Below are 17,805 nucleotides of genomic sequence, written 5' to 3' on the forward strand. Positions count from 1 at the left end.
CACAATATTGATTCTTCCAGTCCAAAAACATGGTATATCTCTCCATCTGTTGGTATCATCTTTAATTTCTTTCATCAGTGTCTTATAGTTTTCTGCATACAGGTCTTTTCTCTCCTTTGCTAGGTTTATTCCTAGGTATTTTATTCTTTTTGTTGCAATGGTAAATGGGAGTGTTTCCTTAATTTCTCTTTCAGATTTTTCATCATTTGTATATAGGAATGCAAGAGATTTCTGTGCATTAATTTTGTATCCTGCAACTTTACCAAATTCATTGATTAACTCTAGTAGTTTTCTGGTGGCACCTTTAGGATTCTCTATGTATAGTATCATGTCATCTGCAAACAGTGACAATTTTACTTCTTCTTTTCCAATTTGTATTCCTTTTATTTCTTTTTCTTTTCTGATTGCTATCCATGGCTAAGACTTCCAAAACTATGTTGAATAATAGTGGTGAGAGTGGACATCCTTGTCTTCTTCCTGATCTTAGAGGAAATGCTTTCAGTTTTTCACCATTGAGAATGATGTTGGCTGTGGATTTGTCAAATATTTTATTAGGTTGAGGTAAGTTCCCTCTATGCCTTCTTTCCGGAGGGTTTTTATCATAAATGGGTGTTGAATTTTATCAGAAGCTTTTTCTGCATCTGTTGAGATGATCATATGGTTTTTCTCCTTCATTCTGTTAATATGGTGTATCACATTGATTGATTTGCGTATATTGAAGAATCCTTGCATCCCTGGGATAAATCCCACTTGATCATGGTGTATGATCCTTTTAATGTGTTGTTGGATTCTGTTTGCTAGTATTTTGTGGAGGATTTTTGCATCTATATTCATCAGTGATATTGGTCTCTAATTTTCTTTTTTTGTAGTATTTTTGTCTGGTTTTGGGATCAGGGTGATGGTGTCCTCATACAATGAGTTTGGGAGCGTTCCTTCCTCTGCAAATTTTTGGAAGAGTTTGAGAAGGATGGGTGTTAGCTCTTCTGTAAAAGTTTGATAGAATTCACCTGTGAAGCCATCTGGTCCTGGACTTTTGTTTGTTGGAAGATTTTTAATCACAGTTTCAATTTCATTACTTGTGATTGGTCTGTTCATATTTTCTGTTTCTTCCTGGTTCAGTCTTGGAAGGTTGTAGCTTTCTAAGAGTTTGTCCATTTCTTCCAGGTTGTCCATTTTATTGGCATGGAGTTGCTTGTAGTAGTCTCTTAGGATGCTTTGTATTTCTGCGGTGTCTGTTGTAACTTCTCCTTTTTCATTTCTAATTTTATTGATTTGAGTCCTCTCCCTCTTTTTCTTGATGAGTCTGTCTAGTGGTTTATCAATTTATCTTCTCAAAGAACCAGGTTTTAGTTTTATTGATCTTTGCTATTGTTTTCTTTGTTGCTATTTCATTTATTTCTGCTCTGATCTTTATGATTTCTTTCCTTCTGCTAACTTTGGGTTTTGTTTGTTCTTCTTTCTCTCGTTCCTTTAGGTGTAAAGTTAGATTGTTTATATGAGGTTTGTTTATTTGTTTCAAATTTGTTTGTTTCTTGAGGTAGGCTTGAATAGCTATAAACTTCCCTCTTAGAACTGCTCTTGCTGCCTCCCATAGGTTTTGGATCGTCGTGTTTTCATTGTCATTTGTCTCTAGGTATTTTTTGATTTCCTCTTTGATTTCTTCAGTGATCTCTTGGTTATTTAGTAACGTATTGTTTAGCCTCCGTGTGTTTGTGTTTTTTACGTTTTTTTTCCCCATAATTGATTTGTAATCTCATAGCGTTGTGGTCAGAAAAGATGCTTGATATGATTTCAGTTTTCTTAAATTTACTGAGGCTTGATTTGTGACCCAAGATGTGATCTATCCTAGAGAATGTTCCGTGCGCACTTGAGAAGAAAGTGTAATCTGCTGGTTTTGGATGGAATGCCCTATAAATATCAATTAAATCTATCTGGTCTAATGTGTAATTTAAAGCTTGTGTTTTCCTTATTAATTTTCTGTTTGGATGATCTGTCGATTGGTGTAAGTGAGGTGTTAAAGTCCCCCACTATTATTGTGTTACTGTTGATTTCCTCTTTTATAGCTCTTAGCAGTTGCCTTATGTATTGAGGTGCTCCTATGTTGGGTGCATATACATTTATAATTGTTATATCTTCTTCTTGGATTGATCCCTTGATCATTATGTAGTGTCCTTCCTTGTCTCTTGTAACATTCTTTATTTTAAAGTCTGTTTTATCTGATATGAGTATTGCTACTCCAGCTTTCTTTTGATTTCCATTTGCATGGAATATCTTTTTCCATCCCCTCCCGTTCATTCTGTATGTGTCCCTAGGTCTGAAGTGGGTCTATTGTAGACAGCATATATATGGATCTTGTTTTTGTATCCATGCAGCAAGCCTGTGTCTTTTGGTCGGAGCATTTAATCCATTCATGTTTAAGGTAATTATCGAGATGTATGTTCCTATGACCATTTTCCTAATTGTTTCGACTTTGTTTTTGTAGGTCCTTTTCTTTTTTGTTTCCCACTTAGAGAAGGTCCTTTAGCATTTGTTGTAGAGCTGGTTTGGTGGTGCTGAATTCTCTTAGCTTTTGCTTGTCTGTAAAGCTTTTGATTTCTCCATTGAATCTGCATGAGATCCTTGCCGGGTAGAGTAATCTTGGTTGTAGGTTCTTCCCTTTCATCACTTTAAGTGTATCATGCCACTCCCTTCTGGCTTGTAGAGTTTCTGCTGAGAAATCAGCTGTTAACCTTATGGGAGTTCCCTTGTATGTTATTTGTTGTTCTTCCCTTGCTGCATTCAGTAATTTTTCTTTGTCTTTAATTGTTACCAATTTGATTACTATGTGTCTCGGCGTGTTTCTCCTTGGGTTTATCCTGTATGGGAATCTCTGCACTTCCTGGACTTGGGTGCCTATTTCCTTTCGCATGTTAGGAAAGTTTTTGTGTATAATCTCTTCAAATATTTTCTCGGGTCCTTTTCTCTCTCTCTTCTCCTTCTGGGACCCCTATAATGCGAATGTTGTTGCGTTTAATGTTGTCCCAGAGGTCTCTTAGGCTGTCTTCATTTCTTTTCATTCTTTTTTCTTTACTGTGTTCCACAGCAGTGAATTCCACAATTCTGTCTTCCAGGTCACTTATCTGTTCTTCTGCCTCAGTTATTCTGTTATTGATGCCTTCTAGTGTAATTTTCGTTTCAGTTATTGTATTTGTTCATCTCTGTTTGTTCTTTAATTCTTCTAGGTGTTTGTTAAACATTTCTTGCATCTTCTTGATCTTTGCCTCCATTCTTTTTCCAAGGTCCTGGATCATCTTCACTATCATTATTCTGAATTCTTTTTCTGGAAGGTTGCCTATCTCCAGTTCATTTAGTTGTTTTTCTGGGGTTTTATCTTGTTCCTTCATCTGGTACATAGCCCTCTGCCTTTTCATGTTGTCTGTCCTTCTGTGAATGTGGTTTTCGTTCCACAGGCTGCAGGATTGTAGTTCTTCTTGCTTCTGCTGTCTGCCCTCTGCTGGGTGAGGCTATGTAAGAGGCTTGTGCAAGTTTCCTGTTGGGAGGGACTGGTGGTGGGTAGCGTTGGCTGTTGCTCTGGTGAGCAGAGCTCAGTAAAACTTTAATCTGCTTGACTGCTGATGGGTAAGGCTGGGTTCCCTCCCTGTTGGTTGTTTGGCCTGAGGCAACCCAGCACTGGAGCCTACCTGGGCTCTTTGGTGGGGCTAATGGCAGACTCTGGGAGGCTCACACCAAGGAGTACTTCCCAGAACTTCTGCTGCCGGTGTCCTTGTCCTCATGGTGAGACAGAGCCACCCCCCACCTCTGCAGGAGACCCTCCAACACTAGCAGGTAGGTCTGGTTCAGTCTCCCCTGGGGTCACTGCTCCTTCCCCTGGGTCCCTATGCACACACTACTTTGTGTGTGCCCTCCAAGAGTGGAGTCTCTGTTTCCCCCAGTCCTGTCGAAGTCCTGCAATCAAATCCCGCTAGCCTTCAAAGTCTGATTCTCTAGGAATTCCTCCTCCCATTGCTGGACCCCCAGGTTGGGAAGCCTGACGTGGGGCTCAGAACCTTCACTCCAGTGGGTGGACTTCTGTGGTATAAGTGTTCTCCAATCTGTGAGTCACCCACCCAGCAGTTATGGGATTTGATTTTATTGTGATTGCACCCTTCCTACCGTCTCATTGTGGCTTCTCCTTTGTCATTGGATGTGGGGTATCTTTTCTGGTGAATTCCAGTGTCTTCCTGTCGATGATTGTCCAGCAGCTAGTTGTGATTCTGGTGTTCTTGCAAGAGGGAGTGAGAGCACGTCGTACTCCACCATCTTCAAAGATCACATTTTTCAGATAGTAACAAATTACTGTCTTGAGAGTAGTATGACAGGGTTAAAGGTCAAGGCTAATTATTTTAATGTCATCCGTTTTTATTTTGTTTTTTAACTTGTAGTAGAGAAGATGGGATTAGTTCAAAACTCCTTGGCATTAAGGCTTATCCTTCCCTCTTGTCCTTTCCATGACGCCCCCAGTAGCATCTTCATCAGAGTGGGTTGGAGATAAGGAAGCCGGCCTGAGATCTTCTCCAAGGCAGTATTTATGTGGGGTTGATTCAGACTCCTGCATGCTGGGAAGATGGCAGTAAGAATCATTATAGCGATTGTATTTGGTTGGCCAAAATGTTCGCTCGGGTTTTTAATGGCAAAGCCCGAACGAACTTTTTGTCCAACCCAGTAGTTATTGATTGGCATTGGCCCCAGTCGTCACAGCTTTCATCTTTTTCTCTTTGCAACCCCCCTGCCTTGTAGAATCTGCACTTGCTCCCTGATCACCCCTTGGCTGGTCTCTCTCTCTCCTCATACTTGTGGGGCTTCCTTGTTTTGATTATTCACATTTGCTTCCTTACATCCTCATTACCTTGACCTCTTGAAGTTTGATTACTTGAAACATGAAACTGCCCTTCAGTTTCATCAGTGACCCCCTAAGCCTCAAATCCACTGATGTTGATCAAGCTTGGTTGATCAAGTGAGCACATGAAACAGTTGCAGCGCGATATGATGAATGCAGTAACTCAGGTCTGTATAGACTGTGGCTTAACACAGAGACGGGAGTACTATAAGTTGCCTTCGGGAATGAGAATGAGAGCAGACTTCAGAGAAATAACCTTTCTTCAGACTACATTGCCTTGATTATCTTTCCTCTTTGCAGCTGCCTCTTTTTTTTAAGTCTTTCTTCTTCTCCTCTGTTGTGGGCATACCTTGAGGCAAGCACTCAGCTGGCCCCTGATCCCATTCCAAGTACTATGTCCCCTCTCAGTTTCTGTCATTACTATGGATGACTCGCAGATTCACAGCTTTGGCTCTGATCTCTCTCTTGAAGTCACAGATCTTGTCTTCTGTGTATCCTCATCTGACCATTTCTATATCAGAGGGCTTCTCCACCAGCGTACTGTTGGCATTTGCAGTGGGAGAGCTCTTGTTGTACAAGACCATCTCACACATTGCCGAACATTTAGCATCCCTGGACCCAGGGCACTAAATGCCAGTAGCACCTTACAACTGTTTCTAAATCACACCTGAGGAGGTAGAACCAGCCCCAGTTGAGACCCATTAACACCTCAAATTCACCCTATGTAAAATCAAACCGAACTTCTTTTCTGCGAACCAACACCCTCCTCTGAAATAGAAAATTCTTTCAAAACGTTCAAATTTGCTTAACCTTAAAACCAAGGAGTCACCACCAGCTGTTCCATCTGGTTCTCGAATCCCACTGATTCCCTTTTATGGTGTATTTGACCCCTGCCTCTGTAGTGGGACGTGTTCATGATCCTCCAAGTCTTTATCACATCATTCCTAGAACGGTTCCTCTGTTTCTAGTCTCCTTTCCCTCGTGGCACATCCCAGAGCATCACATCGACATGCTTCTCACTTGCTTTAAAACCCACAGGAACAGACTTCTACTACAGGATTAGACCAAATAGGTACCATGAAAGCCCTCCCCTATAAACATTTAAAATTGCATGCAAAAAATATTTTTTAAATCCTTTGAAATGTACAATTGAGCTTGAATGAAAGTGAGGAAGATCCTTAGTAGCAAAACCATGGACCAACAGCATAATGACTGCTAAAGCCATAACTGGCCGAAAGGCTTCTGCCAGTTAGTTCCTTGCAACCTTCATTTTCAGTTTCCATGACTATGTGGGGAAGAAAGGTCATACCAAGTGATGAGTTGAATCAAATATCCCTTTATGGAAAACAGAATCCAAGAGTCTAGACTCTCAGTGAAAAAAAACCCTAAAAACCCACTCTGCAAAGGAAGGTAGCATAGGAATTTTGACAGTGTGGGCCTTGGATGGAGGTAAAGAGAAAAAGAAAGAAATTATCCCTCGAAGCTGTGTAACAAAAAGCCTGTTCTGATGCCTGTTTACAGGTCAATTTCACACTATTTGCACGGTTGGAAAAAAAAATTCAAGCTGAAAATATATTCTAAAGAGGTCTCAGCTTGGTAATACCCCCCAGGTATCTGATAAAAGCAAATATAAACTATCTGAGAGGTTCAACTGGACTTCAAAGAATTCCCAGAGATGCATTTCCAAGGAATATGATCTCAAAGGAAAAAATAATCAAGAAATGTGTAGTGAACCAAGATACCACAATTGTGAGTCAACGGAAATAACTAATAGCATTTTCAGTCCTGCAAAGACTTAAATATTGGAATTATTGGATCAGATTTATTTTTAAGGAGAAATTGAAGAGATGATGATGGAAGACACTATCAAAAGTCATTAGTAGCATTTGAAAAAGAGCCAAATAAACATTATAGAAATCAAAATGTAATGGATAAAATTAAAAGCTTAAGAGACTTAAAATAACAGTTTCTACCCAGCTGAAGTGAGACTAGTTAAATGGAAAACAGATTCTGAAGAAGGTTCCCAGAAATCTGGGAAAGATTAGTAAGATTAGTAAGATCTTTAGTACTCTTAATTAGTAAGATTAGTAAGATTAGAAAGATTAGGAAGACAAAGAGCTGTTAAATATGAAGGAGAGATTAAAAGCAAGAAATTAGATCAATAACTTCTAATACATATCTAATTAGAGTTCTGGAAGAAGAAAAAAAAAAAAAGGACTAAAAAAAATGAAATTTGCATTATTATAATTATTAAAGTATCATTTTCCTAAGCATTTTCTACTAATCAATAAAACTGAAAAAAATCCAATAAGAATATGCAAAAAAATGAACAGATATTTTTTAAAATAAGGAAATATAAATGAAAAATTAAATGGAAAGGCAAACAATCAGGGAATTATAACTAAAACCAAAAAAAGATACTATTTGTCATTCACCATTTGTCAAAATTAACAGCTTAAGACCAGAGGTTGTCAAGGATTTGATCAACTGAAAGTTTTATATACTGCCGGTGGGATTCTACTACATTCATACAAGTGATCTGGGAAAACAATTTGAAGATGCACAAACCATATGACCTAAAAATTCCACTATAGGGATATGCTCAAAAGACTCTTACACATTGTCACAGAGCATGTTGAAATAGCAAAAAACTAGACACAGTCCCATGTTTATTAATATTAAAATTAGAAGTCAAAGAACAACATACCATATACCAATGATAATGGATAAACTAAGTACAAGGCTATATATTTTATCATTATTCCCTGTACTTTATATAAACTTATAATATTTGTATGTGTAAAGTGTTTTAACATCTAAAAAATTTAAGTTTGACTTTCCATTACTACAAAACTAAAGTGCAAACATCATGAAAATACCCATAACCATTTCTCCCACCACAAATTCTACTTCTCAGCACTGCCCCCACCAGCCTAAGTGATTACCCCGTAGTTCCTGAAATGCGTGGGGTGTTTCCTTCATACCTTGGCCCAGCCATTCAGGAGCTTCTGAAATGCTCATATCCTCATTCCGGTCGTCTGGATCCTACCCATCCATCAAAGCTGCAGTCAGATCTGTCTCTTCATGGAGGCTCTCCAGTCCGCCTTGGTCCTTGGTAATCACTCCCTTCTCCAAAATCCCATAGGACCCACTGTCTGAACTGCTCCTGTGACATTCAGTGTGTATTTTTTCATCTTACTATGTGTGTGCCCTATCAGATATCCAGGCATAAAGCTTTCGTAATTGTAAACTACTAAACATAACTCAGTCTTCACTAACTCAGAACTTAGAAGGGCAGGAATCAGATTTTCACTTCTACCCCCCAAATTGTCTCTCCAGCCCTAAGAAGGCGCTTATTAAGTATGTAGCATGTCATTTCAGTTGCAAAACAATATTTTGCTACTAATTTGAAAAGTTATAGGCATCTTTTAAATACAAAACAAGCTGAGGTGCTTGTTTTATATTTAAAAGATAAAATAAAAATTAATAAAATCAGGGCACGGGATATCGAGACATTCAGTATAAATAATAGGCTGAGGGAAGGCATGTTTTTTCAAGTAACTACAGTGTTTAATGGAGAATAAAAATAAGGGAGCAACCAGTACTCACACAAATCATGGTCCCTGGGATTCAGTTAATTCCTTGTTCATTTGTTCTATAAAGAGGAAAAGAAATATTTAATATAATTGGCCAGGGCTTTTCCAGTGGAAAAGACTCAAAAAGTGCTTCACTATATCCTACAAACAGCATATGGTTCCATTCGATCACTTTGGTACTATTAATCACATTTGTTCCTGGGGCCATGGTACAAAGGAATTAACCAGAGTTACTGAGGAGACCACGAATGCCCATGACCTCTATAGAAACTGAAGCCAAGTTAACTTAGAGTGGGTTGGCTTATTCTGTTCTCTTAATTCTGCTCAGAATTATGAACTTCCATCTAGTCTGTCACTTCAATTCCATTCAAATTAATAAAATCTAATTCATTTGAATAGGATTCAAAGTGATTTGATTCAACTCAGTCAAATTCTGCTCAGTGGAATCAGTCCTTGATTGAAATCTATTAAGTTCAATTCAATAAAATAAATTTGAATATTATGCAGTAAAATTAATTTTTAATGAATTAACATTTCAGTTCAGGTCCATTTTGATCTGAACTTCAATTCTCCATTTCTAAATTTGGTCCCTATTCAAATTAATAAAATATAGTAAAATCCGATGTAACTCTGAAAGATGTAACATGAAGCTAATCAGCTTCACTCATTTCTATTCAGCCCTAATCAAATGAGTTTAATGACATTCAATCATAGAGGGATAAAATGTTCACCTTTAATACCAAATTGAATGTTTATATTATAACTTCAAAATTATAAGTTTTCCCAATTTTACATCACTGTCTGCAGTATGAACTGCACAGGACTTTTTTGGATTAATTCTTTGTTTGGTCTTTATATTAACATAGAACAACATAGCACTAGATGGCTGGGAAGCAAACGAGAATATTGTTGCCCGGTTCAGTGAAGCGATTTCACGAAAGTTATGGGTGGCTTGAGATGATGGCTTTTGTGTCTATGAGAATGCCAAGGTATATGATTTTTAGTTTTATTTGTAAAGCTCTTAATCTAAATAGTAAAATACAGCCATTTGGACTCAGGATCATGGTTATGAAATTGCAGAAAAAGTGGGGGCGGGTTACAGTGACTACATTATTCAGAGAAAAAATAATTAGGAATTTTAAATGGAGGTGTTACTGTGGTCAGCACCGTGATGACCTCCTCAGATCTTACCTAGAAAACAGGTCCTGGATTGGTGTCCCAAGGGGACCCGGGCACCAGGCCTCTCACTATTCTGTGAACTAAATCCACTGTCATTTCCACAGGTCAGTGTAAGGCAGACCTGTAGGAAGATAAGGATCACTAGGGTATTAAGTGACAGCATCTCAAGATCTTCCTCTGAGATTCTTATTCTATAGATTTTATTCTGTAGTCCAGGAAATCTATATGGTTTACAGGAGCCTCAGGTGGATCTTTTTTTAGGTAAGTTGGAAACCCTTCCCTGTACTGATTTCCCACTAGAGGGAAAAAACTTGGAAGTACTCCCTCCATGACATCCCCTCCTAGCCCTCATCTGTCTCTGAGGATCCTGAGACTTGGGCTGCCTTGGTGCAGTTCCTGGAAGTGATTGCGTAGGGACCAATTTCACATGTCCAAGAAGAGAGGCTTCCTCTACTTAAGCCACAGAACTCCAGGACAAGTGGCCTGTTCCTCCTTCCGGTGCTGGGGGCAGGGGCAGCCGTCAGCATCATCTTTAGGGCTCTGCAGCCCTTGGACTGCGCACATCTCTTACTGAAGGAAAAGGGGATTCTGGCCTGCTTGATCTTTCAAATTATAACTATCAGATTATCTGGAGAGCTCTATGGTAGCTACAGCACCTCCAAATTTCCTCTCTGCTCCAGCCCAACCTGGAACCTATTATAAAGGTTCTTTTACCTTCCTTCTTCTCTAGGTCATGGAAGGTTCTCACCAGTACAAAAATGTTCTGCATCTACAGTCTAGAATTAAACATATCTTTCCTTAATAAGCATATTGTCACCATGGATAATTGTAATCAGATCAGAGTGGTCAGCTGAAATTTAGTGATGAAGTGGAGGAAAAAAGATTGGATGGTGCCACGGTAAAGATGGAAGGGTACTGGGAGATTTTTCAGAGTATGAGTCTTTCTTTAGAAAGAGGATCCTGCACTGTAGGTGCCTTCAAACAGCCAGAACGGGCCAGACAGCATTCTGGGGAGTGCTGTACGGGAGCTGTCAGCAGGGGGCGCTAAGCAGAGCACTGAAAGGCAGGTTCCTGCTGCAGTTAGTTGTACCTGCTCTAGTTAGTTCCTCTGCTAAAAAGCCACCTGTGATTCTTTAACACAATTTGTAGGTAAGGCGATAGTGGTAGATATAATAAGACTAGGTTTCATCAAGCTAAAAATATACTTTTAAGTTTTCATTTTGGAGACGATAAACCTTTGCAGTATTTAATGTTAGGTATTACACTTTTTAATATTCTGCAAAAGTGGATGAAATGAAACTAATTAAATGTCCCAGTGACCATTCTGGGTCTTACCGTAGATGTGCCAGGATAATATTTATGTAAGCAGACTGTTAGGTTACTTTGTGTAGCCCAGAAGTTCTAAAGAACATATTTTGAAAGTCACAGTTATGTGCCACATTTTCATCAAGAAGTCCCCATGCATTTGCCCTTGTGTTTCTGAAACAACTTGTTATTGGAGAAAATAAGAGATCTGTTGGTTTCTTTAAATTTGGAGGAACAAGTTGCCTCTTTTCTTTCTCCCTCTTTCAGTTTAGTCATCCAAACCATAATAAATCCTCAAAATCCTCAGCATAATAAAATTTGGTCTTAAGTGAGTACGAAGTGCCATGATTACATTTAATTCAATCCATATTTGGCTGTTTTAATACAATATGACTTACTTTGATAATTCAGCTTCTAGTTAACCTAGAATGTGGTTTATCATTTCATAATCTCGTTGCAGTGATTACACCTACTCAATATAGTTAACAAAAATCTTCATATTCTGAGGTCAGAGAAATTCTTGAACTCTTAGCATTGGATAATTAAATTGTTTCTTTTCTCACCACTCCTTATCTTGTCTTTTAAAAAGTCTTTCCATTTTTATCGCCTTTCACTTCTTTTCCCCCAAGGCCGATTAATAGGTAAGTAATGATTTGTAAAGCAAAAAGTAACACTTCGTTAGCACAGCACTGAAATAAGGCAATTCTTTGCTCAACACAGATTGAACCATTCTCTTCCTGCTGAATATAAAATATATGCCAAATTGGTAAATTACGATGATTTGATTTAACTAAAGTAGCCAACGCTAATAACAAAGGGTACAACTTGCTTTTTCCCTGGAATGTGTTGTTCTTATTGGCATTCTTCTGTTCCTGGCAGATGAGGAAACAGCTAAGTAAAACATTTTGTACTGCACTTAACTTATTTTCCTAGGAAGGAGAACAAAATAACATTGATTTTGCATCACCCTAACTGGGAACGTTAGTTATGTAAGACTAGAAGTGACTTGCGAAAAAGGTGGGGATGGGGGAAGAAATGGGAAATTGAGCTACCCTCACCTGGTCAGTAGTGTGTCTCTTTCTTGCACTGAATGCAAGAAACGTCACTGCAGATCACCTTCTTAGATCCCATCCTGATGTCTAACAGGAGTCCTTCCCTATAGGAACTGCCCTGAGGTCTGCCATGTGAGGTTAGTTCAGAGCCTGGGTCCCATGCAGAGCTTAGGGCTTCTACTGGAACACCCACAGCCCAAACAACTTGACAATGAGTCTTCCTCTCCTGGGCTTCCTGGTACTCCTGTAGGCGTGGTTGGGAATCAGCTGGCTCTTTCTCCACATCCCCTACAGTGCGTTTCTCGGTCTCCTGCTGAGGGAGCCGCTGATGATGACCTCGCTCCCTTGACTGACGTTGTCCTGATTTTTATCAAGAATACTGAGCCATACAGCTTCTCTGGTTCATGCAATCTATCATCACTCTTTATGACAAAAATATGACAGTGTTAGGTTGTTTCTACTGGCCACTGGAAGGAAGAATCGGAAATTGAGCTGAGGTTCTGAGATACATACTCTTTCATGGGCTTTTTGATGTACGGGCAGAACAAGGGCATTTCCTGCCAGGCAGCCCATTGACTCCTGTTCTACGGGTGTCTGGTTCTTTCTTCCCCTCCACCAGGTGTGTTAGTATCCCCTAGTTTCCAAAAACAGTGATAGTAACTGAAATTTCTTTTGAGAGAAAGAATATAGCATTAGGTCAGCTTGAAAAGATGCAGTGTGGTGAATAATAGATGTGATAACCAGTCTCGGTCGTTTTATGGAAGGCCCCAGGGGCCTTTGCAAGGTAGGCACAGCACCGTCCACCTTTGTCCTCTTCCTGTATCACGGCCAGAGATGGAATCAACAGAGACCTAGTGCAGCTTACTAACCAAATGACCTGGCTCAGATTTTATAGTTTCCGTAAATGAAATATTTTAAGCCTTTTTTTTTTTTTTTTTTTTTTTAACTCTTGACTGCATCAAAAGGAAACAAGAATTTATTATTGGTCATGGTTCCAACACTGGAAAGCATCAGAAGTTGGATGTGTTACTCTTTACCCTGATGGAAAGAGAAGCGAGAAGCAAAATAGCTTGAATGTAGAAAGCAAACAGCCCCCTATCTGCTGGAACAGGCCCCAGAGATGCGGGAGACAAGGTTTCAGAGTGGACCCTTATCTCAGAGAGCCGGCATCTTCCTGCCTTCAGAGCAGGGTGCTGAAATCTCCCTCTCTACCGCTTGCCAGATCAACTCAAATGTATTTCTTAAGATTCAGGTGCCAAATGATCTTGTGAAGGGAATAATAGTGACTTTTCCAAGTCAACACAACTGGAAAATCTGGAGATTTGTATGAAGTACAATACCTGAATAACTCCTTTCTAAGTTCAGAGCATTTGCTCATTTATTACATCAAGCCTGAACTCACAGTACAGTTGCCTACCTTTAAATTGCCTATCTCTAAATAAAACAAAAACAAAAACAAAAACAGAAACAAAAAGCTATTGGCATAGGTGAGAAGGCACAGCAGCAGTTTTTACACAATTCCAATATGGCCCTCACTTACTTTATTGTGTTATTTGCTTAGATGTTGTGACTGTTTACATGATAGCTCACTGAGTGCAAGACTTTTTCTTCCTTTTATTGCTAAGCACAGCACATGCACAGATAATGGGACAAGTGTACACCTAACCTCCTGGAAGGGCTGGTGAGTTATTAGGATGGAATTTTAGTCATACGCCTGGAGACTTTAATTGTCAAGTGCAGGCTTACTGGCCACACAGCCTCCGTGAGATTGCATTCATTCCCCAGCTTCCTGCGTGGGAAGCTGTTCTCAGGGCCTCCCCCTTCCTTTCCCTTCCCTTCCCTCCTCTGTCTGCTGCTGCCTGGCATCTTCTTCCCATCCTTCACCTGAAACTCCTCTCAGCAAAGACCGTCTAGCTGGCAAATTAAAAGAAAAAGTCCAAACCTTCATCTTAATGGACTTTGCTATGAAATCTGACAATGCCGACCACACTGCTTTTCTGGAAATTCTTTGCTTGTTTCTCCTCCACCCTCTCTGTCCATTTTCTTTCTTGACCTGCACAATGGCCAGCTCCCTCTCTTTCTGTTCTCTAAATGCTGTTGGAATCCAAAAGATTCCAGTGACGTCTCTCCTGCTACCAATCATTTACCTGATGGTTCCTAAAATGGGATTTTCAGCCCAGAGAATGCTCCTGAGATCCAGACTTCGATAGCCATTTGCCTACCTCATGTATCAGGTTCATCATCCTTTCTTCGACCTTCCCTAAATTTCTCATCTTCCTCCCTGTGATCTACCTTGGTGAAGCACATCACCATCCTCTTAGTCACCTGAGCCAGAAACCCAGGGTTAATCTCCACACCATCTTCCCACCCAAATCCCAACATTCCCAAGCTGCTTCTACCTCCTAAATCTCTTTCCACTTTCTCTTCCTCTCCATTTCCACTACTCTCTTACTATTTCTCTTTTGTATTAACATAGGAGCATCACATCTGGCCTCCATGACTCTATCCCCCTGAAATCTGTCTTTCATCTCACTGTAGATCTTTTAAAATACAAATTTGATCTTGAAAATCTCCTGCTTAAAATACTTTAATGGTTTCCCATTAGTTTCAGAATGAAGTTCAACCTTCTTAAATAGGAAGAAGTAAACGCAGAAAAGCAAGAATAAACCAAGGCAAAATAACTTCTTGTTTGGACAAAGTTTGTTGTGCTATGACCCTTACCCACTGTCTATTGCGACCTACTCCTGCTACCCTCTCAAACTTATCTCTTCAGCCTTATTGTACCATCGATGGGTACACTCCTACTTGCGTGTTCCGTATAGAACTTTGCCATTCTGCTTCCTTTACGTAGGAGTCCGTATCTCTCTTTTACCTCCTTATTCACCTGGGTAACGTAACCTTCAAGACATAGCTCAAATATGTTACCTCTTCTAGGAAACCCTCCTTCCTGACCTCCTTTCCCTCACCCACTCTCCTGTGTGTTCATAATAATAATTGAACTGAACTCTCAATCTGTATCTTTTCTCTCCATTATTCTGCTGAGTTTCTTATAATGTTTGACACATAATGGAGAAACACAGTGGATGTTTGATGATTGGATGAGTGAATGAATGAATGGGTGAATATTAGGCCAAATAGTAAAGCAAAGTAATATTGTATAAAGAGCATTGTACAATGTCTTCTGAGATACAGTGTCAAACTTCTGGTTTGGGAGCCAGTCTGCTGTGTAATTGAAAGAATTGTGTAACCTTTCTGGACCTAAGTTGCTTACCTGTAACAATAAGGAGATCATACTAAGGCATAAGTCCGTGTTTAGCTCTAATATTCTGTCATCTCCATGACTATCATTTCACAGAAAGATCACAACTAGCCATGAACTGAGCTGTATGTTAAAGAATCGGTGCATGGCCTACACACCTTCATTGTGGATGTACCCCATCTGGGCGGCCAATTTACAGAACAGGCCCCTAAATTCCTACAGCTTGAACGTAAACACGTCTTTCAAAGGCAGAGGTGCATACCCCAGTGGGAAAACTTGAGCTTACCAATCCCTCTGATATTTTTTGATTAAATATTCCTGTTATTGAATTGCATTGACTTCTGAGAGGGTTGAATGATGTTCAGTCTATCAGAGAGAGATGACGCTCCTGGGTTGGGGGGATGTAAGTGTGACACACGATAGTGACGGGGTCCTGGTCCTGTTTCAGTGTGCCTTTCCCCTTTCTTGCAGATGGAAGCCCTTACACCTGGTGGGTGGGCAAAGCCAACGAGAAGCACTACTACTGGGGCGGCTCCGGGCCCGGAATTCAGAAATGCGCCTGCGGCATCGAGCGCAACTGCACGGACCCCAGATACTACTGCAACTGTGACGCGGATTACAAGCAGTGGTGAGTGCGGGGCTAGCGTGCGAGCTCGCCCTCCTAGCGCGCCTGTAGGTCACACTAATTAGACGGAAGAGAAGGTGTGAAAAGTGCTGAAGTAATAATAGGTTAGAAAGGTTTAGAGCTAACCCAGTTGGCAAATGCCAGGGACGTTCTGAAAAATATAAAAGCGGAAAGAGGTCAGTGCTACAAGGGCAGGCGTTTAGAATAGAAGAACACATAATTGATGTGTTCATATTTTATTCAGAGAGGGAAATAATGAGCCATGTAGTAGACAGTGATTTGCATTATAAAATGTGCTTTGTGACAATAGAGGGGGTGGCCGCGGGCAGGGAGCCCGTGTGCAGGCGTGTGAGAGCGGTCTCTGCAAACAGCCTCCTGTGGTGCGCGCTTCCACCTCCTGCAACGTTTGCTTTGAGTAGCTGGATGAGAAAAAAAGAAAAAAGAAAAAGACAGAGGGGGGGACCAAGAAAGGGAAAAAATTGTGCTTTGCTCTCGGTTTCAGCAACAGCGCTTACCGGTCTACTTTTCTTTTATGCCTTGAACTGTTCATAACTCTGATACAAACCAGTTCAAGGAAGATCTATTTTGGGTTTCTCTCATCCCTCTACTGGCTTTTGTCCTGCTTCACGGTGAATGGCTGGTTCTGTGTCAGTAATAGATAAAGATAAATCAGCTGTCATTGCGTAAGAAAAAGGCCCCAGAAGCTGGAGAGGAAGAATATAAACTTGGGTGCGGTTCTTCCCAGCCGCACACATCCTGCACCTGCTTCTGGTTTTCTGACACGTGGGGAGGCCGGCTGTGCTACATTCCCGCCTCTGGGTGGCAGCAGAGAGCAAAGTCCTGCATTTCCTCACGTGACCAACCACAATGTACTATTGTCGCCTCTGTTTTACACTATTTGGGACAATTTACAAGACAAGGTCATCCTACCAGTTTACTGAAAACTAATTCTGAATGTAAAGTTATATGATTGTCAGGTTGGATGCTTATTTTCCAAAAGCCATTTTTCTTTTAGTAAATGAAATGAATTACCAAGGCTGAACGTTTCAGTGGCCTAGAATTTGTGTGTGTGTGTGTGTGTGTGTGTGTGTGTGTATAAATAGTTATCATTATTCTTTAATTGTGCTTTATCGTAAAGAGGAAATCATGATATTCACTTTTTAATTTTGTTTGAAAGGTGTATCTACACATACGCGCACACACACACACACACATTCATACCCAGTACAAAAACTAGAAGTCAGGAGAATGAAATCAGAAGGACCTGGGCTTTGAAGATAACTTTTCAGTCAGTCAGTCAGTCAGTCAGTCAGTCCTTCATTCTGTCAGTCATTTACTCAACAAATATCCATGGAGCTCTAATGTGCCAGGGAGTCTTCTTGGTACTGGGAATAAAACAGAGAATGGCAATAACAAGAACCCCTGCCCTGACTTAACGTTCCTGTTGCTTCTTACTAGTTGTGGGTCCTTCAGCAAGTTCCGTGGGCTCTCTCAGATTCATTTCTCTGTTCAGCTTTGACTCACACCCCCTTTGGGAAGCAGACTTTTGAGTGCAGCCTCCCTGACCAGAAATGAGAGCACTGTCCCAGATGGTTCATTGTCCAGGGAACCCAGACTGTTCAGTTCTTTTTGTACTGCCACAGAAGAGAGTCGGCATATTCAGAAGGAAAAGGGAAATCTTGTGTGTGAATCCAAGTGAAATTCATTTTTGTCAGCCATCATTCCAAGTGCTGGGGATACAGTGACAAATAGAACATGCTCTTCATCCTCAAGGTACTCAAAACCTAGTTAGGAAAAAACCACACACACAAATAGATGACATAAAACAATCAGTGCTCTGAAGAAGACACTGCAGGATACACCAAAACCAGTGCAAGAAAATTTAAAGGCCAACTGAGGGAGAGGTGGGAGGA

The 17,805-nt window shown here is 40.3% G+C and overlaps 1 protein-coding gene across 1 annotated transcript in view; it reads left to right on the forward strand.

Moving 5' to 3' along the window:
* The window catches only part of CNTNAP2 (contactin associated protein 2), a 1,784,833-nt gene that overhangs the window by 1,320,307 nt on the left and 446,721 nt on the right, over positions 1-17,805 (forward strand). The window contains exon 14 of the mRNA XM_068550150.1: positions 15,739-15,895. Within this exon, the coding sequence (XP_068406251.1) occupies positions 15,739-15,895 (157 nt within the window). The remainder of the gene's footprint in view (positions 1-15,738; positions 15,896-17,805) is intronic.

This window comes from Eschrichtius robustus, chromosome 8 (assembly GCF_028021215.1).
Source record: "Eschrichtius robustus isolate mEscRob2 chromosome 8, mEscRob2.pri, whole genome shotgun sequence".
Taxonomy (NCBI): Eukaryota; Metazoa; Chordata; class Mammalia; order Artiodactyla; family Eschrichtiidae; genus Eschrichtius; species Eschrichtius robustus.